General features: G+C 39.5%; 1 protein-coding gene across 1 annotated transcript in view; it reads right to left on the bottom strand.

Moving 5' to 3' along the window:
* WDFY4 (WDFY family member 4) overlaps positions 1 to 23146 on the bottom strand; it is a 532480-nt gene that overhangs the window by 451552 nt on the left and 57782 nt on the right. Inside the window, exon 8 of the mRNA XM_042780664.1 lies at positions 2470 to 2922. Coding sequence (XP_042636598.1) covers positions 2470 to 2922 — 453 coding nt within the window. The remainder of the gene's footprint in view (positions 1 to 2469; positions 2923 to 23146) is intronic.

The raw sequence follows: 23146 nt of genomic DNA, 5'->3' as shown, positions 1-23146 counted from the left end.
CTTCCTTCCGAGGAGTGGCTGGTGGGTTTGAACCGCCAGCCCTCTGGTTAGCAGGCAAGTGTCTTAGCCACTATGCTACCAGAGCTCCTATATATATATATATATTATACCCACCATAATAAGAAATTCTTTAGAAAAATCAGAAGTTGACAATGGTTTGGGGATGGGGAAGGGATAAACAGGTAGAGCACAGGGCATTTTTAAGGCAGTGAAACTTTACTGTATAATGCTATAGTGGTGGACACATGCATTTGTCAAAAATTCATAGGACTATACAACACAATGGACTCTATGAGGTTTAGTTAATGTTGTATGAATACTGGTTAATTAGTGGTAAAAAATGTATTACACAAATACAAGATGTTAATAATAGGAGAAGCCGTATGTAGGGAGGATATATGCAAACTCTGTACTTTCTATAAAATTTCTCTGCAAACCTAAAATTTCTCTGAAAAATAAAATCTTGAATAAAAAAGAAAAAGCGATACACCGTAAGATACCACAGAAACACTGGACAAAAGTTACCATATTGTATTTCCAGCTAACACCAATAAAAGCTGGAAATACAATATGGTAACTTCATTCACAATAAGATTTAAGGCAAGAAGATAGGGTTTAAGAAAGAAGAGACGGGAACATATTCCTGGGACCTAGGAAGCCAGAGCACTTGGAGAATCCTGGGAGCTTCCTAATCCTCAATCTGCATATTATTTGAAAACATGCCCAGGGAGGGCCTGGCTCTTCCCAAAGATATCTAAGCTCCTACAGAGCGACCATCTCAGTCTCCTATGCAGTAGCACAGAACCTATAGGATAAGGTGGCTAATATTTCTTTCAGTACCTTGAGCCTGGCACAGGGTACAGCAATGCATCCTTTTCAGATATTACTTTATTTAATTCTCACAACATTCCTATAATATAGATAGTATTACAACCATATACAGAGGAGGGCACAGGCTCACAGAGGTTAAGTAAATTTCTTAGGGATCCTGAGCTCCTAAGTGACTCAGCCAGGACCCTAGGCCAGGGCTTTCTGGCTTCCATGCCCATGTACTTTCCTTCAGCTCCTTTGGCTAGAGAGGCCTGAGAAGCAGAGCAATGAATAACTTTGGCTATGTCTTAAACAGAATTCCAAAAGCAGCCGATGTTAAAGAGCCCCAGGGCCCTTCCTGCCAGTGCAGAGGGAGGAGAAAAGACAGAAAGCAGGGAGCGGAATACTGGTCAGACACATGTGTTGAGCATCCCTCTTCCAGGCTGGCCTCCCAGAGGCAGGTGTAGACAGATTAGAGGAAAGCCCAAATGGGCAAAAAAGAGTCTTCACACTCTCCTTCGTATTTGGAAAAAATAAAATAAAATTCACTGCCATCAAGTCAGATCTGACTCATAGTGACCCCCCTCCTTGGGTCTCCAAGGCAGTATCACTACAGAAGTAGATTGCCTAACCTTCCTTCTGAGGAGTGTCAGGTGGGTTTGAACTGCCAGACTTCTGGCTAGCAGTCAAATTAGAAATGAAAGTTTCAGAGGACAGTATGGAGTCACTGAATGGTACAAACAGTTAACCTGCTTGGCTGCTAACCTAAAAGTTGGAGGTTCAAGTTCACCCAGAAGTACCACAAAAGAAAAGCCTGGCAATCTACTTCTGAAGAATAAGCCATCAAAAACCCTGTGGAGCACAGTCCTACTCTGACACATGTGAGGTCACCATGAGGCAGGGTCAACGTGAGGACAACTGATTACTGGTGGCCCCAGAGGAGTATATGGCACACAGTATGATTAGGAAGTGAGAGAACCCAGGCCAGAACCCTGCATCATTCTATACTCCCACATGGATGGAAGAGATCCTAAATGCCCTGTAGGGAAGGTGGAGTTCACTCAGGTTGGTAGGCATAGGTATAGGAGCAGAGGTAGGGGTAGAGGACCTTTCCAAGCAACCACAGTGTACAGCCCAGAAGGCACACAGGGTCTGGCGAAGACTTAGAGGGCAATAAGACTCTGGTGGTCCAGACGCCAAATAGAAGACCATCATGGCCCAACTGCAACAGGTGAACAAGCAGCCTTATCTCACCTGACCCCAGCCAGACAGCAGGCCTCTCCCAGCTCCCTTTTGCTTCACTGAAGTGCTGTCAGCCTCCCTGCTACTCTCCATTTATATGCTCATGATATCTAGGGCAAGAGATGTCTGAGCCCAAGAAGCTTTTTTAAAATGATGCTTACCCCTCTCACGTCTACCTGAGAAACATCAGGTCAGTTATAGAACATAAAGAAGCACCTTCTTTTGTTACCTCTGAGAAGTAGCACTGGGAAAATATATTGCTCTATGGTTACCTTCTTTGGCCTTCATAGCACCTGGTGACATAGGTGCCATCCTCGTCTGTGTTATGTTTATATGTAGAGGGAACACATAGACCCAGACTTGGCTAACACTAACTCCATATTATTTGCCCACCCTCCTGGTGCTCCTCAGCCACACCTGACTTCCTCATGATCTTGGCTCGCTTCCGCAGCTGGGCCAGCAGCAGGCCCAGGAGCCCTGAGTCCTGGAAGATATCAGTGAAGAATGGGTCCCCACTTGTGATCTTATGGATGCTCTGCAGGGCAGCAAGTGTACAGGAGGACTCAGGGCTCTCCTTGATCAGGTGCTGAACCTTCCTCAGGATTTCATGTGGCACATAGTATAGCTCAAACACCAGTGCCTCCAGTAGCTGGAAGAACTGTGTTTGCACTGAGGTCGGTTTCAGGTGCAAGAGCTCCACAAACTGTGAGATAGGCTGCAGGGTCCATTCCAGCAGGAAGAAGTTGCGTGCATTCCAGGTCCACATGGTTCTGATGGCTGATAAGACTTGTGAGCAGAGGATGGGGTTTCTGGCTTTGTGGAAGACATTTTGCAGGACTTGGAAGGCCTGAAGATTCTTAACAGTTGCTCCTGAAGATGAAAAATAATAATCCTTAATAATAATCCTGAAGGTCATTTTTCCTGCCTATATCTAGAAGTTAGGAAATTACATTGGAAGTTTCTATTTTCTATTTCCTGCAGATAGATGTCTATCAGAAGAGTCAACTGCCCAGGGTGTGAGTAAGGTGAAAGCTTACTGTGGTGGTGGTGTCAAATGAAGCACTTGAAATGTGACTGGTCTAAATTAAGATGTGCTGTGAGTATAAAGTACACATCGGATTTCAAAGCCTTAGCACACACCAAAAATGTAAAATTTTGTGTTGAAATGGTAGTATTTTGGATATATTGGATTAAATAATATACAATATGTATATAACATAAAGTTCCTTGGTAGTGTAAACATATATATATTATATAATAATAATAATGTATTTCTTTAACCTGTTTCTTTTTGTATTTTTTTAATATGGCTACTAGAACACTTAAATTACATATGAGGTGCAAGATGAGGAAGTGAGTGGACTTTCCCATTTACTTCCCCAGTAACTAACCCGCCAAACAATAAATAAAAACAAGCACAGGCTGAGATCTCAGATCTCTGGATGGCAGCTGAAGTGTTAGAAAGTTGGGGTGAGACCAGAAGTAGGGGAGAAGAAGAATGGGATCAGCACAGATGCTGGGAGAACCTACCCATTAACACTGGGGATACTCACTCATTGCTTTATTTTGGGATGGAGCTGGGTAACATTTCTGAGGAAGATGTAGCCTGATTTTTTAGGGTGGCAAAAATTGGTCATGGGAGTGGGCTATGCAAATGGAAAGGGACAAGGGGAGACTGTAGTGCTGCATGAGAGTGCTACTGAATCTCTCTGAGGCCTGAGATGGATAGACACTAAGACCAGGAAGAACCTCAAAGATGACTGTGTGACAGGAGTACTTTAGCCTGCCAAGGGACATTGAGGGATATGGCTGGCTCCTTGCCCACAGTAGAACGTCATGGGAGAGCCTGAGCAGGAGTGCCCATGAAGGAAAGACATAGAGTGTTCCCCACATTTGCCACAGGAAAGTTGAGCCTCACAACTTACATCAGCTTCTGCAGCTATGCCACCTCCCATGTATGCATATTGAATTTCAGAAATCAAGCATCCAGAACTACTGAGTCAGTATGGGGGGGGGGGACTTTTAACTTTAGTATACTTTAGTGGATCTCAAGAGAAGACACCAATGCCACTGGGTCAATTCTGACTCATAGAGATCCTGTGGGATGGAGTGGAGTTCCCCTGTGAGCTTCCCAAGATGGTGAGTCTTTGCTGAGGCAGGCTGCCATATCTTTCTCCCAAAGAGTAGCTAGTGGGTGCAGGCCCCAGCCTTTCAGTTGGCAGCCAGAAACTTGGCTGCTGCACTACCAGAACACCCAAACAGAAAATGTTCTTACAAAAAACAGAATATAAAATTTAAAGTTAATAAATAAATAATGGCCCATATTTTAAAAAGTAAATAGAAAAACAAAACATCAAAAGCAGAACATGCAGAAGAAATTTCTCCTATGGAGGCCAGAGTAATGCAAAGACTATGATGCTAAATATGTTTAAAGAAAACAAACCAGCAGAGATTGGAAAACAAATGGAGGAACAAAGTGAGAGACCAAACAAGGAAATTGAAAACAAAAAAGAGAGAAAGAAAGAAAGAGAACTAATCAAACTGAAGAATAAAGCAACTAAATTAGAAAAATCAAGAGAAACACTCAACAATAGAGTCAAACAGATAAAAGACAGAATAAATGAACTGGTAGACAAAATATATTAACTGTAAGACAAATCAACTGAACTTATCAAATTTTCAAGACAAAAAAAAACAAAGAAAAGTAAGCAAACTGAAAAGGAAATGTGGAGTTCAATTAAGAAATATAACATTATAATTATTGAAATCCCAGAGCATCATGACAATGATAAAGGCATAGAAACAATTTTCCAAGAGATAATCAAAGAGAATTTTCCAGACTTGAACAGAGAACCAAGCCTACAAGTATAGCAAACTACATAAATCCCAATCAAACAAGACAAAAAAAATCAACTCCATGCCACATCTTGACAAACTTCTTGGAAACAAAAACAAGGAGAGAATTTTGAAAGTGACAAGGATGCAATATAATACACCATGGAGTTCTCATAAAAATCAGTGTGGATTTTCACTCAGAAATTCTAGAAGCTAGAAGACAATACCAAACCAAAAACCAAACTCACTGCCATCGAGTTGGATCCAACTCATAGCAACCCTTCCTTGGATTCTGAGGCAGTGTCACTATAGAAGTAGATTGCTCAGTCTTCTTTCTGAGGAGTGGCTGGTGAGTTTGAACCAGTGGTCAAATGCCTTAGGCATTACACCACCAGACATGTATAAAATAGTGAAAGAAAGCAATTGATAAACAAGAATTCTTTACCCAGAAAAGTTGCCATTCAAAAATGAGAAGGAGAAGAGGCAAAGACAAGATGGTATCCTGGTGACACACTGTGACCAATTCTTCTATAAGAAAAAAACAGAAAAATAGAAAGAAACAAATACAAATGGTGATCCTGGAACTCTGAGCAACAAATGAGAGGATAAAGAATTAGATTATGTGCCAATTGGAAAGGGAGACAGAGCAAGGATAATGACTGGAGAGAGAGAAGAAGCTGGGGCCTGATGAAGCATGGCCGTTTAGAGACACAGAAGGAATCATACATGGATGAGGAGAAACCAAAGTCACAAAATCAACACTAGAACAGACACAGTGTAGACAGCTCTGGAGTGAATCAAGGTAAGCAAAATATGCCCTAGATCTGGGAGAGGAATGAGCAGGGAAATTGGTGAGATTCTCAGTGGCATAGGTGACCACAGAGCAAGGAGGGAGCCAATGAAGGAGGATGAAGAAATTCACTACTAGTTAACACTAGTCATTTCAGTTGGGGGCCCAGGTGAGGGCAAAGGACTGTGGGGTGGAAATTTGAGATACTGGACTTGGGGCAGCTCCCTACTTGATTGAGTCTTGGCAGGAATTGGATAATTGGCTGCATGCACCCAGAAATGGACAAGGTCCATGCCAGTGGATCATGACCAGAGAAGTGTTTTCTCTGCCTTTTCTACCACAACTTCCTGGTGAGCAGGGATGAGCCCCCTTCCTACATCCATCAATCCAGTTGCTAAGGACACCCCCCCAACACTTCAATCTGGCTGCTGCCTTGTGCTACCTCCTCCCACCAATAGCCCAGCCCAAAGTCCTATGTGCCCAAAGCAGACAGAGCCAGTGTGTGCAGATGTGCCTGCCTGCACCTATGTCATTGACAGGTCTTACTCTCACTGAACACAAGATTCCTATGGCCTCCCCTGTTGGAGGCACACATGCACACCAGGCTCTCACCCCCTCCAAGGGTACACACTCCCATGGATCACATCACAAACCCCAGCTGTCATTGCTGTTGGCTGACCATAAATGCAACAGCCCCTCCCTTTTTTTCATCTCTTTTTTACATTATTTCTTCCTTTTTATTTGTTTATTTCTCCCTCCTCCTTTTCTTCTTTTATTTTTCCCCATCTTTCTTCTCATCCATTCCCCTTTTTATTTTTTCTTCTTTTTATTTTTCCCTGTACCATTCACCTGGAGGCAGACATTAATTCTCTACTAGTCAGCCATACCTACTACAACTACCAACTACCAGGCCACCCAATAGGCAAGTGTCTCCACCCACTTCTACACCACTCAATCAATGACAGACAGTGGACATCACCTACTCATCTCACCTGCACCACCTCTTCACAACCAACAAATAAATGCCCACATCCACATTCCTGCCAGTTACTCCACCCATCTAGAGATAGTAGAGTAGGGAAGTAACCCAATGTTGCCAAACTGGCATCTAAAAATGTAAGTCTCCCACCAAGATAATCAACAAAGCCAAACAAAAAATCAGGGTAAAACAAACCAACATATAAACAACAAATAAAAACAATTCCAAAATGTCTTGGAGACAACAGACAATTTCAATTCAAATAAAGAAACAGGTCAAGATAGCACAAGCAAGTGACCAAAATAAAAACCTAGGAAACCTCCTCGAGGAAGAACAGGTAATAGAATTACCTGATAAGGAATATAAATATATCACAAACATACACACACACACAGCCTTCCAAGAGTTCAAGGAAACCACAAACAAAATCAAGGAAAACAAAGAGAGTACCCTAAAAGAATTCAGGAAAACAATTGAAAAGCAAAATGAAAAAAGTAAATAGACAATTAGAAATTACATGAAAACAGCAATTACAGATCCAGAAGATTAACATTAAAATTATGGCGCTAGATAACACATTAGAAGAAGAAAAGACTAGGATCTAATCAACTGAAGAATGAATAAGCCAACTATAAGAAAAATCCTGTAAAACCATTTTGTATGAGGAAAACTCAGAAAAAAAAAATGAAGAAACCTGAGAGTTATATAGAACAGTATCAAGAGGAATAACCTATGTGTGATAGGCATTCCAAAACAAGAGGAGGGGCATAGAAAATCGTTAAAGACTTGCTTTCAGAAACTTTCCCTAATATCATGAAAGATGAAAAGATATCCATCCAAGAAGCTCAATGAAGCCCATACAAGATAAATCCCCCAAAAAAGTCACCAGGACATACCATAATCAAACTTGCTAGAAACCAAACACAAAGAAAGAATCTAGAGATCAGTTCAGGAAAAAATAAAATGTTACCTTCAAAGGGCAAATAATAAGACTGAGCTGTGATTTATTGGTAGAAACAATGAAAGCAAGAATGTAATGGTATGACATATATAAGACTTTGAATGGCAAAAAGAAAAAAAAAATGCCAACCAAGAATTATATATCCAGCAAAACTGTCCTTTTAATATGATGGCAAAATTAGAACGTTTCCAGATAAACAGAAATTAAAAGAATGTGTAAAAATCACACCAACCTTACAAGAAATGCTAAAGGGAATCCTTCAGACAGAAAACCAACAACAGAATACAAAAGCCTAAGATTAAAACACATGACAACATCTCCCACAGACAAACCCAGAAAAAAAATTTTTCAAAATTAAAATATGCTTACAGGACTGAAAATAGACAACCAGGGGTATCAATCTGTAAATGACAATAACTGAAAAGTAAAAAGAGGGAATAAATTATATAATCACAGACTTTCCAAATGGAGAAGATATCAAGATAGAACAGACTTTCAAACTTTTTTGTGTTGTTGTTATGTGCCATCAAGTCGGCCCTGACTCATAGCAACCCCTCCTTGGGTTTCTGAGGAGGTATCTCTATGGAAGTAGATTGCCCAACCTTCTTTCCAAGGAGTGGCTGGTGGGTTTGAACTGCCAGGCTTCTGCTTAGCAGTCAAGTGCCTTAGGCACTATGCTACCAGAGCTCCTTTTCAAACTTAGGAAGAGAAAAATTTGTTATAGGGTAACCACAAAGAAAATTAATAAGCCATCAAACTCAAATAAGAAATAAGAAATTCATGGACTTAGTAAACACAAAATCAACAACAATGAAGAAATTGAAAGAACATCTGATAACTAAATGAATTCAGCACAGAAAAATATTTGGAACAAAGGGAACATCAACATCACAATAAAAAACACAAAAGAATTATAGCACTAAATTCATACCTGTCATAATTACATTGAATGTGAATGAATTAGATGCACCAGTCAAGAGAAAGAGAGTGAGGGAATGGATAAAAAAAAAACAAGAACCATCAATATGCTGCCTAGAAGATACTCACCATAGACACTGTGGTGGTTATGTTGTGTGTCAACTTGGCTGGGCCTGGTTGAATGGCTGGGCAGCTGATAGTAGTTATTCCCCATGAGGAGACTGGCAATCAACTCCATGGTGAGATGTACCACAAGCAGCTGAGTAGCTGCCTTTGGGATGTGGTCTGCTTCCTGTATATTTGAAGCCTTGGGAATGGTCTATGGCATGCTTGTACCCTGTATATAGCTGTATCATTGCTCAGCAGCCTGCTATGCTCTGCCAACCTTGGGACTTACAATGGACCTAAGTTAATGGCCTGCCGCGTGGTTTGGTAAGGTTGGGACTGTGCCTTTTTACTTGTCAACCTTGAGGCTTCTCAGTCTCAGCAGCCAGCAGCTGTCTGAGTGAAGAAATGCCTCTAGCTCCAGTGGGCCAGGAGCAGCAGAACAGACACAAAGACAAAAAAAAAAAAAAAAAAAAAAAGATGATGTTCTGGTTACCTAGTGCCACCCTGACAAGAATATACCCCAAATGGGATGTTCTTAACAAACGGGAGTTTATTCTCTGACAGTTTGGAGGCTTTAGGGGTTGGGTGAAAGCCCCTCAGCCTTGGGCTTTAGCTCTGCCTCCAGCTCTTGGTCCACTGAAGCTAGAGGCTTTTCTTCACTCAGACAGCTGCTGGCTGCTGAGGCTGCCAATCCCAAGGCTGACAAATAAAACGCACAATCCCGATATTACCAAATCCCACGGCAGACCATTAATTAAAGTCCATTGTAAGTCCCAAGGTTGGCAGAGCATGGCAGTCTGCTGAACAACAACACGGCTACATTCGTGGTTCAAGATGTCATAAGCTCAAAACTATCCACCAGCCATTCCTTGGAAGGAAGGTTGGGCAATCTACTTCCATAGAGATACCACCTCAGAAACCCAAGGAGGGGTCACTATGAGTCGGGTCTGACTAAACGGCATATAACAACAACATCCCCAAGGCTTCTCCTTATATACAGGAAGCAGACCATATCCCAAAGGCAGCTACTCAGCTGCTTGTGGTAGATTCCACCATGGAATTGATTGACAGTCTCATCATGGGGAATAACTACCACCAGCTGCCCAGCCACTCAACCAGGCCCAACCAAGTTAACACACAACTTTAACTACCACAATTCCACCCCTTGTCAACTTTGGCACCTGTATAGTTCTTCAGTGGGTGACATCTACACAGATCTCCTTCACTGGGTGGCTCCAGTCCCTTAGTTCCTGAGTGGCAACCTCACCCCCTTGCCATGGCGCCCTGTTTCTCTCCCTCTTGAGCATGGCAGCCCTGCCCCCTCACTCTCAGGCAGCAGCTGTGGCTCCATCCCACGGGCTCACATGAACGAGCAGCCCCACACTCTAGAACCAAGTTGATGAAGGCCTGGCTCTTTGAAACCTAGGGGGCTGTGGTGGTTCCACCCCCAAAGGCCATGGTCCTACCCTTTCAGGCTGAGGCAGCTCTGCTTCCATTTCTTTAGTCTCTCTCCTTCTGCCAATTAATGCCGAAGGCAATCCACTCCACAGGAAATCTTCCTGCCCAAAAAGCACTCAGCTTTCTTGCTCGATGGACCAGCCAACATGCTACTCCATTTCAAGTCAGTCTATTCTACCAATTAATGCCCAAAGGCAACTCATTCTGCCAGGAAGATGCCTGTGCAATGGCACCCGGCTTTCTCTTCTGTGGGCTGGTAAGCCTGTTGCTGTTTAATGCCTGTCTCTGGGCTCTGCTACTGCCATCTTTCATGCTGATCTCTCTCCCAGAATCTCTCAACCAGTCTTCTGGCTCTGCTCCTGCCATCTCTCGTATGCTGGGGTCTCTCTGCCAGGGTCTCAGGTCAAGGACACACTCCACTCCTGTTTCCACATTTTTGGTATCTGTCAGAGCAGAACCCCACTCTCTCAGTACCAAATTCTGTTGTGGTTACCTAGTGCTGCTCTGGTAGCATAGTGGCTAAGACACTTGCCTGCTAACCAGACGGCTGGCGGTTCAAACCCACCAGCCACTCCTCGGAAGGAAGGTTGGGCAATCCTACTTCCGCAGTGATACTGCCTTGGAAACCCAAGGAGGGGTCGCTATGAGTCGGGACCGACTCGACGGCACATAACAACAACAACAACAGTGCTGCTCTGACAAGAATATACCACAAATGGGATGGTCTTAACAAACAGGAGTTTATTCTCTGACAGTTCAGAGGCTTTAAGTCCAAGTTCAAAGTGCCAGGCTCTAGGGGCTGGGTGAAAGCCCCTTAGCCTAGAGCTTCAGCTCTGCCTCCAGCTTCCGGCCCACTGAAGCTAGATGCTTTTATTCACTCAGACAGCTGCTGGCTGCTGAGGCTGCCAAGCCCAAGTTTGACAAATAAAAAGGCACAATCCTGATATTACCAAATCACATGGCAGGCCATTAATTCAAGTCCATTATAAGTCTCAAGGTTGGCAGACCATGGCAGTCTGCTGAACAATGACACAGCTGCGTGCAGGGTTCAAGGTGCCATAAGCTCGAGACTATCCCCAAGGCTTCTCCTTATATACAGGAAGCAGACCACATCCCAAAGGCAGCTACTCAACTGCTTGTGGTAGATCCCACCATGGAATTGATTGCCAGTCTTCTCATAGGGAATAACTACCACCAGCTGCCCAGCCACTCAAACAGGTCCAACCAAGTTTACATACAACTTTAACTACCACAGATGGAAAACATGTATCAAGTTACTGGCAACCAAAAACAGAATCAGAAGTAGCAATAAGGATTTCTGAAAAAATAGACTTCAAGACAAAAATCAGCATAAGGGACAAGGAAGGGCATTATATAATGATAAAAGGGTCAATCCAAGAAGAAAGCATAACCATAATAAATATCTATGCACCCAATAAAAAAGGCCCAAAATACATGAAGCAAACATTAACAGAATTGAATAGAAAACAACCTTACAATAGCCATAGGAGATTTTAACCCTACAATTTTGATGAAAGACAGAACAACTAGAAAGAAACTTAGCAAAGATACAGACTATCTCAACAACACAATTAACCATCTTTACCTCATAGACATATACAGGACACTCTACCCAACAAAAATGCAATACACATTCTTTTGCACTATAAATGGATCATTCTCCAGAACAGATGATACGTTAGGCCACAAAGCAATCCGTGTCATTGAAGGTCTTCTCTTTCTTCACTGACCCTTTACTTTACCAAGCCTGATAAAGTTCTTTTTAACAACATGACTACAGTAGGTAAGACAAACTCTGGCCATTATTGCTTCCAAGGATCATTCAGATGCACTTCTTCCAGGACAGATTTGTTTGGCCTTCTGGCAGTCTATGGTATTTTCAGTATTCTTCACCAATACCACAACTCAAAGGCATCAATTCTTCATCAGTCTTCCTTATTTATTGCTCAGTTTTCACATGCATATGAAGTGATTGAAAATACCATGGTCTGGGTCTGGCTCACCTTAGTCTTCAAAGTGACATCTTTGCTTCTTAATGCTTTAAAAAGTCTTTTGCAGCAGATTTTCCCAGTTCAATATGACATCTGATTTCCTGACTGCTACTTCATGGGTGTTGACTGTGGATCTAAGTGAAATGAAATCCCAGACAAGTTCAATCTTTTCTCTGTTTACCACAATGTTGCTTATTGGTCCAATTGTGAGGATTTTTGTTTCTTTATGTTAAGGTGTAATCCATACTGAACATTATAGTCTTTGCTCTTATTCAGTAAGTGCTTCAAGTCGTCTTCACTTTCAGCAAGCAGGGCCATCTGCATATCACAGGTGGTTAATTGTTCTTCCTCCAATCCTGATGCTACATTCTTCTTCATATATCCAGCTTCTCAGATAATTTGCTCAGCATACAGATTGAACAAGTATGGTGAAAGAATATAACCCTGACATACACCATTTCTGATTTTAAACCACACAATATCCCTTTGATCTGTTTGAATGACAGCCTCTTGGTCTGTGTACAGGTCCCGCATGAGCATAATTAAGTGTTCTGGAATTCCCATTCTTTGCTATGTTATCCATAATTTGTTGTGATCCACATAGTCAAATGCCTTTGCATAGTCAATAGAAAGCAAGCAAACATGTTTCTGGTATTCTTTGCTTTCAGACAAGATCCATCTGACATCAGCAATGATATCCCTTGTTTCATGTCCTCTTCTGAATCCAGATTGCATTTCTGGAAGTTCCCTGTCAATATACTGCTGCAATCATTTTTTAATTATCTTCAGCAAGATTTTACTTGCATGTGATATCAATGACATTGTTCGATAATTTCCACATTCTCTTGGATCACCTTTCTTTAGAATGGACATGAATATTGATCTCTTCCAGTAAGTTGGCCAGGTAGCTATCTTCCAAATTTCTTGACTTAAACAAGCAAGTGCCTTCTGTGCTGCATCTGTTTGTTGAAATATCTCAGTGAGTATTCTGTCAATTCCAGAAGTCTTGTTTTTTGTCAATTCCATCAGTGCAGCTTGGACTTCTCTCTTCAATATCATTGGTTCTTGATCATATGCTAACTCCTGAAATAGTTGAACACTGGCCAATTCTTTTTGATACAGTGACTCTGTGTATACCTTCCATCTTCTTTTGATGTTTTCTGCATTGTTCAATATTTTGCCCGTAGAATCTTTCAATATTGCAACTCAAGGGTTGACTTTTTTCTTCAGTTCTTTCAGCTTGAGAAATGCTGAGCATGTTGTTCTCTTTTGGTTTCCTAACTTCAGGTCTTTACAGATTTCATTATAATACTTTACTTTGACTTCTCAAGCTCCTTTTGAAATCTTCTGTTTAGTTCTTTAATTTCAAAATTTCTTCCACTTACTTTAATACTCTACATTCCAGAGCAAGTAACAGAGTCTCCTGTGACATCCATTTTGGTCTTTTCTTCCTTTACTGTCTTTTTAATGACTATTTGCTTTCTTTCTGTATGATGTTCTTGATGTCATCCCACAACTTGTCTTGTCTTCTGTCATTGGTGTTCAATGCATCAAGTCTGTTGTTGTTCAAAAGGTCTCTAAATGAAGTTGGGATATAATCAAGGCCATATTTTGGCTCTCTCATGGACTTATTTTAATTTTCTTTAGCTTCAACTTGAACTTGCGTATGAGCAACTGACAGTCTGTTACACAATCAACTCCTGGCCTTGTTTTGACTGAAGATATTGGGCTTCTCCATCACCTTTTTCCACAGATGTAATAGATCTGATTTCTGCATATTCCATCCAGCAAGGTCCAAATACATAGCCACCATTTATGTTGTTGAAGAAAGGTATTTGCTATGAATAATTCATTGGTCTTGCAAAATTCTATCATGTGATCTCTGGCTTCCCTTTCATCACCAAGGCCATGTTTTTCAACTACTAATGATTCTTCTTTGTTTCCAACTTTTGCATGCATGTTTGCTCAATTTCAAACTTCAGAAGTTGATAAGAATCTTAATCTTTGGCTTTAGCAGTTGGTACATAAATTTGAATTATAGTAGTATTAACCGGTCTTCCTTGTAAGCATATGGATATTATCTTATCACTGACAGCATTGTACTTTACAATAAATCTTGAAATGTTCTTTTTGACAATGAACACAATGCCATTCCTCTTCTATATGTCATTCCTGGCCTTGGAGATTATATGATTTTCTGATTCAATATTGCCCATATCAGCCCATTTCAGCTCACTAGTGCCTAGGATATCAGTCATTGTCCATTCCATTTCATTATTGACAACTTCCAATTTTCCTAGATTCATACTTTGTACATTCTATGTTCCAATTATTAATGAATGTTTGCAGCAGTTTCTTCCCATTTTGAGTCACACCCCAACAGCAAATGAAGGTCTCAAAAGCTTTACTCCAAGCTTTACTCCATGAAACATTGTCTGATATATTACTGGAAATCTTCATGAATAGCCATAAAATTAGAAATCAATAACAGGAAGATCAGGGAGAAAAAAATATAAAAAAATGGAAATTGAATAATATCCACCTCAAAAACTGCTGGATAACAGAAGAAATAAAATGTGAAGTAAATAAATAAATTCCTAGAAGTAAACAAGATGAGAATGAAAACACTACATACCAAAACTATTGAGACACAGTGAAAGTGGTAACCAGAGGTCAATTTATAGCAATAAATGCACACATCAAAAAAAGAAGAACCAAAATCAATATCTTATTCAAACAGCTACAAAAATTAGAAAAAGATCAACAAAAAAAATCCCACAGTCTCCCAAATAAAGGAAATAATAAAGATTAGAACAGAAATAAAGAAACAGAAAAAATCAATAAGATTAGATAGAAGTTGGTTCTCTGAATAGACTAACAAAACTGACAAACCAGTGGCAAATTCGACTAATTAAAAGAAATATAAGATGCAAATAACATGAATAAGAAATGAAATAGGTTACCCAAACCAACGGAAATAAAGAGGAAAATAACAGGATACTACAAAGAACTATATCCAACAAACTTGAAAACCTGGAAGAAATGGACTAATTTCTAGAAACACAGGACTCATCTAAACTAACACAGACTGAGGTAGAAAGTCTGAACAGACCCATAACCTCACAGTGACACATCCTTGGTTTTCCAAGGCAGTATATCTATGGAAGTATATTGCCCAGTCTTCCTACCAAGGAGTGGCTGGTGGGTTTGAACCACCAGACTTCTGGTTGCAGTCAAATGCCTTAGGCACTACTCCACCAGAGCTCCTATACTAACAAGACTGAGGTAAAAAATTTGAATAGGCCCATAACAAAAGGAGAATTTAAACAGGTATTCAAAAAAAAAAGGAAAAAGGTTTGGCCCAGACTACTTCACTGGAGAATTCTACCAAACATTCAGAGAAGAGCTGACACCAATTCTACTCAAACTATTCTAGAACACAGAAAATGAAGGAATACTCCCAAATTCATTTTATGAAGCAAGCATAACCATGATACCATAGCCCAGCAAAACCACCATTAAAAAAAATACAGGTCTCCTATCATTGGAAGCAAAGAAGATTGCAAGAAACCAAGGTCATTTGGAAGCAATCAGTCCTAAGACATGATGGACCTTGAAACCAGAAGAACTAGATGGTACCTGGCTACCAACGCCAACCACTCAGGAAAGGATCAAAACTGGAGATCCTGGATAGAGTGGGAGGAAAGACGTGGAACAAAATCCAAAAAGACAATAATGACCAGAATTACTGGTCAGATGGAGTCTGGTAGGACCCCCAATACTCTGGCCCTGGGATACACATCCAGGGGCTGGCTTTTAGTCCAATAGTTAACAAGACATACATGCAGACCACTCAATCCAGGGTGATGCACCCACATACTCTATGGAGATGCATTCCTGGGAGCAATCAACCACAGGGCACCAGAGTGGCAACATTCATATGGAGGAAATTCAGAACACATAGGAGTGCATAACAATGAGGGCCATGGGCAGAGTAGGGGATGTTACAGGGAAGGGAGGGGAGGAGAGTAGGTTAGGGTTGAGGATGGTAATCAGGGAGTGAAACCAAATGTACACAAAATGTTGAATGTAAAACAAACCCTGCCCTGTAAATTTGTACCAAAAGTACAGTAATAATAATAATAACAATAAATTATAGACCAATATCCCTCATGAATATAGATTCAGAAATCTTCAACAATATCCTAGCCAAGGGAATCCAACAGTGTATGAAAAAAATACATCACAACCAAGAGGGATTCATACTAGTTATTCAAGAATGGTTCAATATTAGAAAAACAATCAACACAATCCCTCACATAAATAAAAGAACCACATAATCATATTAATCAATGCAGAAAAGGTGTTTGATAAATCCAACACCCCTTAATGATAAAAACTCTCAGCAAAGTAGGAATAAAAGGGAAATTTTTCAACATAATTAAAGGTATATATGCAAAACCTATGGGTAACATTATTCTCAACAGAGAGATCCTGAAAGCATTCCCCCTTGCAAAATGGAACCAGACAAGGATGCCCTCTGTCACCACTCCTATTAAACATTGCATTGGAAATCCTACCCCAAAACTATGGCCCTTCGTAGCCTTTCAGGCCTGGAACTGACCTCACTCCCATGGCTCAAATTCTGCCAAACAATAGATAGGCTCATGAGATGAACAATAACACCTAAAAGGTATATGCACCTTAGCACAATCAACCATAAAGGATCAAAAGGGCAGGATTTGCTCAGGAATAAAGCTCAGAAGGCAAAATGGATAGGAAAAGAGGGCAAAATGAAACGATAACAACAAGGAGGAAGTGGGAAGAATGCTGTTACATTGTGAGGATTTAAATCAATGTCAAGAAACAAAGTGTGTATGAAGTGCTGAATTGAAAAGCAATATGCTCAATAAACTTTCACCCAAATGACAATAAAATCTTAAAAAAGCATTAAAAAATAAACCATAACTTGAAAAAATTAAGGAGGAAATGGAGACATTCCCAAACAAACAGAAGTTCTGGAAATTCACCACTACCAGACCAGCTTTGCAAGTGTTACTCAAGGAAGTACTCTGAATGGAAAGGTAAGAGTATTAAGTACATATTCATATCTAGACACAGGAATATATAAAATAAATAAAATATAAGAGAGAGATATCTCCAAAAAATGTAACAACATGGGCAATCATAAAGACCAAATATGATATTTTCAGAAAATAAACTCAATAATTAAATCCTGCAAACAAGACAACAACAAGTTTGTAAGAAATAAGCACAAAATAAACTTAATGAATACAGGTTATATATTGATGTTAATGGAGACACATCAATGGAAATAGGGGAGAGAAGAGCATATCTGGAATATGTTAAGGTTGTATGTTAATTGTTGTTCTTATGCTGAACATTCGTGGAATTATAAGTTGTATGATGTGCTAACCACTAAATAATGACCAAGAAAAATTATTGCAAAGAAAGCAAAAAGGCTCATCACAAAAAAGCAGCCACATACAATCAAAACAGAAAAATCAGAATTAAAAAGCAAAGAGAATATGAAACATTCAAAAAACAAACAGCAAAATGAGTGAGGTGGATGCTTCATTTTCAGTAATAACTTGAAATGGAAATGGTCTAAATATCTCATGCAAAAGGCAGAGAGTAGCGGAATGGATTTAAAAACAAACAAACCATGATCCATCCTTTTGTTATTACAAGAAACACATCTTAGAAATAAGGGCATAAATACTCTGAAAATAAAAGGACAGAGAGAAATATTTTGTGGAACCAGTGAAAAGGACCAAAAGAAGACGTGGAAGGAGGGATATCAGTACTGATGTCACATAGACCTTGACTCAAAAAGAACACCAGAAAGATGTTTACTTGTGTTTTATTGACTATGCAAAAGCATCTGATTGTGTAGATCATAACAAATTATGGATAACATTGAGAAGAATGGGAATTCTAGAACACTTAATTATACTCATGAGTAATCTATACATAGACCAGGAGGCTGTCATTTGAACAGAACAAGGGGACACTGCATGGTTTAAAATTAATAATGGAGTGTGTCAGGGTTGTATCCTTTCACCATACTTATCCAATCTGTATGCTGAACAAATAATCCAAGAATGTAGACTATATGAAGAAGAATGTGTATTGGATTGGAGGAAGACTCATTAACAACCTGCAATATACTGACAACACAACTTCGCTTGCTGAAAGTGAGAATGACTTGAAGCACTTGCTGATGAAGATTGAAGACTACAGTCTATAGTATGGATTATACCTCAATATAAAGAAAACAAAAATCCTCACAACTGGACCAATAAGCAGCATTACAATAAATGGAGAAAAGACTGAAGTTGTAAAGACTTCATATTACTTGGTTCTACAATTAGCACCAATGGAAGCAGCAGTCAAGACATCAAAAGACATATTGCATTGAGCAGATCTGTTGCAAAAGAACTCTTTCAAGTGCTGAAGAGCAAAGAAGTTTCCTTGAAGACTAAGGTGCACCTAACCCAAGCCACAGTATTTTCAATCACCTCATATGCATATGAGAGCTGGACAATAGATTGTTGTTGTTGTTGTTGTGTGCCGTCGAGTGGGGACAATAGATAAGGAAGAACAAAGAAGAGTTGATGTTTTTGAGTTGTGTTGGCGAAGAATGCTGAAAATACCATGCACTGCTAAAAGAACTAACAAATCTGTCCTGGAAGAAGTGTAGCTGGAATGTTCCTTGGAAGAGAGAACAGGCCATCTTAAGTACTCTGGTCATGTTGTAAGATGGGACCATTTCCTGCAGAAGGATATTATGCTTCGTAAAGTGGAGGGTCAATGAAAAAGGTGAAAGCCCTCAAAAAGATGGATTGACACAGTGGCTACAATGACGGGCTCAGGTATAGCAAGGATCACAGGGCTGACACAGTATTGGGCAGTGTTTCATTCTGCTGTACATAGGGTCTCTGTGAGTCAGAGACAACTCAATGGCACCTAGAAACAACAACAACAAGGGGGAAAAATGAGTAGGAGTAGCCATATAGATACCAGATAAAATTTACATTAAATCACAATCAATTACAAGAGATAAAGAAGAGCATTACATAATAATAAAAGAGCCAATCCAACAAGAAGACATAACAATTATAAATATATATATACACACACACAACACACACATCTAACAGCAATGCATCAAAATACAAAAAACAAATACTACTAATATGAACAGAAAAATAGATAACCCACAACAAAGTAGGGGACTTCAACACACCACTTACAATTATAGCTAAAAAGAAGATCTCTAAGTACACTGAGAAATTAAATAAAATCATAAGCCAATTAGTCTTAACAGACATATATAAAACCCTCCACTCAGCGTCACATTCTTCTTCAGTGCACATGGATCATTTTCCAAAATACAGCATATGCTAGAATACAAAACAACTCTCAACAAATTTAAAAAGATTGAAATCATGCAAAGCATCTTCTCTGACCATAATAGTATGAAGCTAGAAATCAACAGAAAAAGGTAAGGGGAAAAAAAAAAAAATACAGGGAAACTAAATAACATACTACAGATATATGTCACTTAACATCCATTCTAGCAATGTCCAATACAATATATGTCTATGGTCCCATGGTCCCATAAGGTATTTTATTTGCTTTTTTAAAAAAAAGACAAAGAAGCTCTCCTTTTGTGTACTATTTTCCCCTAATGGTTTTAAAGACCTCCAAACCCAAATTCTTGAAACACTGGGTCACAGGTAGTATGAAGTCAGGTGAAGCAGTTTGTAGTTGTGGATGCAGGCTCTCAGCCTTGGTCAGGTGGGCAGACAGTGGCATTGGGGGCTACAGGGCCTGGCTGCTCCAGCTGCTCAGGTGGCTGCAACAGGGGGCAGAGCTGAGTGAGCTTCACTCTCTCCTTGCTCACTTCTTCTCACTCTGCTCCTACCCTACCCTTTCAGCCACCACTGCTGCTGGTGCTCAGTTCTCTGACTTTCACTAGCAGTTGTAGCAGCAGCAATAGTAACAAAGAGGATGGCCAGAAGTGAGCTCATAAGATTTTAATGTAGTGTTCACACAACATCCAAATCACATAACATCCTATTTCACAGACTGTATCATGGATGTTAAGCTATGTATAAAAAAAAATTTAGATCACAGAAGAAATAAAAAGCAAAATTAAAACCTTCGGGACATGGAAAATCATGGCAAAAAAATAATGCACACATTAAAAAAGACGAAAAATCCAAAATAATTTACTTAAAATGATAAGGTGTACAGATAGAAAAGTAGGATCAAAAGAAGCCAAAAGCTACCAAGAAAAAAATGAAGTAGTAAAGATTAGGGCAGAAATAAACCAAATAGAAAAACATGAGAAAGAATCAACAAAACCAGAAGTAGGTTCTTTGAAAGGATCAATAAAATAGACAAACCACTGGCTAGACTGACAAAAGAAAAAAAGTCCAAAGAGACAAATGACCAAATTAAGTCATGAAATTGATGACATTACAACTGATCCAACAAACATGAAGAAGATCACACTGATTACTATGAAAAATTGTACTCCAACAAATTGGAAAACCTAGATGAAATGAACAAATTCCTAGAAACGCACTAGCTATCCAAACTAACACAAACAGAGGTAGAAAATTCAAACAGACTCATTGCAAAGGAAGAGAATGAAGATGTCATCAAAACACTGCCAATAGCAATAACAAAAAAAGCCCAGGACTAGATGACTGCACTAGGGAATTCTACCAAACATTCAGAGAAGAGTTGACACTAATTCTATTCAATCTCTTAGAAGCATAGAAGAAGAAGGAACACCACGAAACTCTTTCTATGAACCTAACATAACCCTCATACCTAACCCAGGCAAATACATCACGAAAACAAGGAAATTACAGACCCTCATGAACATGGATGCAAAACTTTTCACCAAAATTCTATACAGAATTTTTTAAAGAATTCAGCAATATATCAAATAAATCATACATCATGATCAAGTGGAATTCATACCAGGACTACAGGGGTGGTTCAACATTAGAAATCAATCAATGTAATCTACCACATAAATAAAAAATAAGAAAAAGAAACATATAATCATATCAATTGATGCAGAAAATGCATAACATTCAACACCCTTTTCTAATAAAAACTCATAGCAAAATAGGAATAGAATGGAAATTTCTCAACATAATTAAGGGCATATATGCAAAACCAGCAGTTAACATTATAGTCAATGGAGAAAGGCTGAGAACCTCCTCTCTGAGAATGGGAATGAGAAAAAGATGCTCATTATTACCACTCTTATTCAGCATTGTACTGTAAGTTCTAGCCAAAGAAAAAACAAGAAAGAGAAGTAACAGTTATCCAAATAGGAAAAGAAGAAGTCAAACTATTTCTATTTGCAGGTGACTTGATCCTATACATAGAAAACTCTAAAGATTCCACAAGAAAACTGCTGGAACTAATAGAAGAATTTAGCAATGTTGCAATGTACAAGAGCAACACACAAAAATCAGTGAAGTTTCTCTACACTAACAAAGACTGCTCCCAAATAGAAATCAAGAAAACAATACCATTTATAAGAGCCCCAAAAGCAATGAAATGCCTAGGAATTAGCCTAACCAGGAAAATAAAATCTCATACAATAAAAATTATAAAACACTACTATAAGAGACTGACAAAAAATGGAAAGGCATCCTGTGTTCATGGATTCAGTGATTTAATATAGTGGTAATGTCAATTCTACTTAAAGAGACCTACAGATATAATACAATACAGTACAAATCCTAACAACATTCATTACTGAAATGTAAATGCTAATGACTAACTTCATACGAAAAGGAAAGAAACCCCAAAGAGGCAGAGCAATATGGAAGAAAAAGAACAAAACAGAAGGTGTCACAATCCCTGATGCCAAAACCTAGTAGACAATATATGACAAAGGATTTCTCATGAAATTTTATAGAAAACTCCAACACCTCAACAACAAACAGACAAAAATTCCCATTAAAAATGGGTGGAAGATATGAATAGACACTTCACCAAAGAGGATATTCAGGCAGCCAACAAACACATGAAGAAATGTTCACGATCATTAGACATTAGAGAGATGCAAATCAAAACAACAATGAGATACCATCTTACCCCAGCACTAGTAGCAAAGTTCAATAAGACAGAAAATAACAAATGCTGGCAAGGATGTGGAGATATTGAGACTCTCATACACTGCTGATGGGACTGTCAAATGATACAACCATTGTGGAAAGCAGTATGGTGATTCCTTAAAAAGTTGGATTAGAAATACCATTTGACCTAGCCATTGCTTTAGGATATATGTTACTAAGTATATATCCTAAAGAAGTGAGAGCCAGGACAAGAACAGATATATGCACACCTATATACATTGCAGCACTATTCACAATAGTAAAAAGGTGGAAACAACTTAAGTGCCCATCAAGAGGAGAATGGATAACCAAACTATGGTACATACACACCATGGAATACTATGCAACCCTAAAGAATAACATAGAATTTGCAAAATGCTGTGGATGAACATGGTCCTCTGTGTGGATGAACTTGGAGGACATTATGCTGAGTGAAATAAGTCAGTCACAGAAAGACAAATATTCTATTAGTCTGTTACTGTAAAAAGGCAAGGAGAGATTCTGTATGGAAGGAAATTTTCTTTGTTGGTTGCCAGGGGTGGGAGGGGAGGGGAAGGAAAACTGCTAGATAGGTAAAGACAAGTATTTATTTGGGTGAAGAGAAGGGCAAGGTAACAAATGTGAGTGATCAACACGGTGGCATTGAAGAAGAGGAAGACATAGAGAGGTGCATGGGAGGTATAGACAACAAAGATGAACCCTTTTGGACATACAGTACTACACTGTCAGTGATGGCAAACACTGATCTATAGGTGGCTAGATGGGTATGTCTATTAGGTATGTCTATGCAGGAGGGGGGAGCTCTGGTAGCATAGTGGCTAAGACACTTGCCTGCTAACCAGACGGCTGGCGGTTCAA

The sequence above is a fragment of the Orycteropus afer genome, unplaced genomic scaffold (assembly GCF_000298275.1).
Source record: "Orycteropus afer afer isolate SDZICR_OR568_19922 unplaced genomic scaffold, OryAfe1.0 scaffold00052, whole genome shotgun sequence".
Taxonomy (NCBI): Eukaryota; Metazoa; Chordata; class Mammalia; order Tubulidentata; family Orycteropodidae; genus Orycteropus; species Orycteropus afer.
This window is presented reverse-complemented; position numbering and strand designations above follow the sequence as displayed.